Below are 3,359 nucleotides of genomic sequence, written 5' to 3'. Positions count from 1 at the left end.
TTGATCACTTCCAGCTGACGTCACTAAAGTCTGTGAAGGTTCAGGGCTGGAGGGTTTAGGGCGGAGATTGGAATTCAGGGTGAGGGTTTATATTGCTGTCGAACCACTTCCTGAATCAGTCACGTGGTACAGCCAGGCGGCGATGCGTCTGACGTCATCACGTTCAGCTCCACCCCTGAGTTACGCAATCCTGGAAACCTCAGAGTTTCTGTTCAGGGGAAAGTGAAACTGTCTGACAGTTGCTAAGAAGAGGACGATGGCGCAGCAGGAAAATCAGCTCGACCGGGTTAAATTCTCTTGTTCCATCTGTTTGGATCTTTTAAAGGATCCGGTGACTATTCCCTGTGGACACAGTTACTGTATGAAGTGTATTAAGGACTTCTGGGATGAAGAGGAGAAGAAAATCCCCAGCTGTCCTCTGTGTAGAGAGACTTTTACTCCGAGGCCGGTGCTGGTGAAAAACACCATGTTAGCTGATTTAATGGAGGACATGAAGAAGACGGGACTCCAAGCTGCTCCTGCTGATCACTGCTATGCTGGACCTGAAGATGTGGCCTGTGATTTCTGCTCTGGGAGAAAACTGAAAGCCATCAAGTCCTGTTTGGTCTGTCTGGCCTCTTACTGCCAGAAACACCTTCAACCTCACCGTGATTCATCTACATTCAAGAACCACAAGCTGGTGGATCCCTCCAAGAACCTGCAGGACAACATCTGCCCCCGTCATGATGAGGTGATGAAGATGTTCTGTCGTACTGATCAGAAGTGTATCTGTTATCTCTGCTCTGTGGATGAACATAAAGGCCACGACACAGTCACATCTGCAGCAGAAAGGACTGAGAGACAGAGAGAGATGGAGGTGAGTCGACAACAAATCCAGCAGGAGATCCAGGACAGAGAGAAAGATGTGAAGCTGCTTCAGCAGGAGGTGGAGGCCATCAATCATTCTGCTGATAAAACAGTGGAGGACAGTGAGGAGATGTTCACTGAGCTGATCTCTCTCCTCCAGAAGAGAAGCTCTGAGGTGAAGCAGCAGATCAGATCCCAGCAGGAAACTGAAGAGAGGAGAGTCAGAGAGCTGGAGGAGAAGCTGCAGCAGGAGATCAGTGACCTGAAGAGGAGAGACGCTGAGATGAAGCAGCTCTCAGACATCGAGGACCACAACCAGTTCCTCCACAACTACCCCTCACTGTCACCACTCAGTGAGTCCACACACTCCTCCAGCATCAGCATCCGTCCTCTCACACACTCCTCCAGCATCAGCATCCGTCCTCTCACACACTCCTCCAGCATCAGCATCCGTCCTCTCACACACTCCTCCAGCATCAGCATCCGTCCTCTCAGGTACTTTCAGGATGTGACAGCAGCTGTGTCAGAGGTCAGAGGTCGACTACAGGACATCCTGAGAGACACGTTGACAAACGTCTCACAGGCCGTTACTGAGGTGGATGTTTTACTGTCACAACCAGAACCAGAACCAACGAGTAGAGCTGGATTCTTGAAATATTCATGTGAAATCACTCTGGATCCAAACACAGTAAACACAGGGCTGTTACTGTCAGAGGAGAACAGAAAGGTGACTATTATGAACCAACGTCAGTCTTATTCTAGTCATCCAGACAGATTCACTAATCTTCATCAGGTCCTGAGTAGAGAGAGTCTGACTGGACGTCATTACTGGGAGGTGGAGAAGAAAGCACGTGTAGTTTTTGTAGCAGTTTCATACAAGAATATCAGCAGATCAGGGGGGTTGAATAAAAGTGGATTTGGATTTAATGACAAATCTTGGTCACTACGTTGTTCATCAGACAGTTATGTATTTTGGTACAACGACATCCAAACCTCCATCTCAGGTCCTGAGAGCTCCAGAATAGGAGTTTACCTGGATCACAGAGCAGGAGTTCTGTCCTTCTACAGCGTCTCTGGAACCATGACCCTCCTCCACAGAGTCCAGACCTCCTTCACTCAGCCGCTACACGCTGGAGTCTGGGTTTGTGGCACTCCTGGAAACTCAGCTGAGTTCTGTAAACTCAAATAGACTTATTTACTCTTCATGTTTTTATTTCAGTTTTTCTTTATTTTATTTTCTTCTCAGAGACGATCGTCTCAAACTCTGATGGATAGAGGGATGTTTTTGTTCTATAAGTTGATGTTTTGTTGTTATTTCCTCTTTTGGAGGTGGAAGTTGTTCTTTTGTACAGTAGTTTCACCTGGGAAATATTAATAATATTAACATCTTCTATTTCAGTATAAAAACATAGAAATAAGCCTGTGTTGTAATTGTTGTTAACTATTAGTTTTGATGTGTTTTTATGTTGTATTTCTCTTTTCTTCCACTTCATGGACTCCAACAGACGACCCACCAGACCTTCTTCATCTCTGATTTCATGTCTGCATTCACACTCGTTTCCTCCTTCATTAGCAAACCAAAGGTTCTTGAATGTTCATGTTTTCTAAAGATGAAGATATTTTTTAGACTCGAGCACAAAGTAAATGATTCCAGAAATGTTAGTGACAGCAGCAACGCAGCAAACAGTTCAGTAAAGCCTGTAGTTGGTGTAAACTAGTGTGTTGGGGCCGGTAGTCATCGCTGCAGCTGCAGGACCAGACTAGATCTGCACATCACATGTTGGTGATGTCTCAATCTGTTGAGGATGTTTTATGTTTAACAATCTGAATATTTAGTAAGAAATAAAACTTCTGATGTTCTAACAAAGTGTTTTCTTCAGTCTTCATTCCAGGATTTGACTCAGATCTGAGGGAGAAAACATGAATCTAATATTCAAGTAAAACTGAGGCATTTTTCCTCCTGAAACATCACAAAGTACAGAGTTCATGTTCACAACAGATCATATTTCTGGATTTATATGTGTCTTTACTGATTTTACTGTTCTTGTTCTGGCCAGACTTCACTCAGAAAAGAGGATTTAAATCTCCACAATCCTCTTTTCCTGTTAAATAAAGATGAAATAAGTGAATAAAACAGTGTAATCTCAGTTAAATGGAGCCGTCTTGGGAGCAGGAGCCGCTGCAGGAACATGTTCTGCTCTGAAGATGCTGCTGGACGGTACCAGAGGTGCAGCGGTTCAGCTTCTCTCTGCAGGGTGGAGGTCTGGGAACGCTCAGGAAACCTCCCAAGATGAGTCACTTTACCGTCAGCGTGTTGACAACTGAGTGCACGTTGTGACACTAGATGTAGTAAATGTTTGACTTTTAATGGGCCGTGAAGCCTGAGAGCAAGGGTCAAGTAAACTTTGAGTTTCAATGTGCAGGTGAACAGAAGCAGCAATAAAAATGAATCATGATGGAGACAGAAGCTCATCTGGACCTCTGGGGATGTAAAGTCAGCTCGGGTCGTCACT

At 45.0% G+C, this 3,359-nt stretch overlaps 1 protein-coding gene across 1 annotated transcript; it reads left to right on the top strand.

Annotated features, from left to right (window-relative positions):
- Window positions 1–213: 213 nt before the first annotated feature.
- Window positions 214–2,811, top strand: LOC133462293 (tripartite motif-containing protein 16-like). The gene has a single exon (XM_061743463.1). The coding sequence runs from the start codon at window positions 257–259 to the stop codon at window positions 2,033–2,035; it is 1,779 nt and encodes a 592-aa protein (XP_061599447.1). The 5' UTR covers window positions 214–256; the 3' UTR covers window positions 2,036–2,811.
- The last annotated feature ends 548 nt before the right edge of the window (window positions 2,812–3,359 follow it).

Source organism: Cololabis saira, chromosome 16 (assembly GCF_033807715.1).
Source record: "Cololabis saira isolate AMF1-May2022 chromosome 16, fColSai1.1, whole genome shotgun sequence".
Taxonomy (NCBI): Eukaryota; Metazoa; Chordata; class Actinopteri; order Beloniformes; family Belonidae; genus Cololabis; species Cololabis saira.
The sequence above is the reverse complement of the archived record's forward strand: the minus strand, read 5'-3'. Positions and strand labels throughout refer to the sequence as shown.

What these genes read in the sequence shown, in the direction of transcription:
- LOC133462293 (XM_061743463.1), top strand. Translation starts at nt 257, where the DNA reads ATGGCGCAGCAGGAAAATCAGCTCGACCGGGTTAAATTCTCTTGTTCC.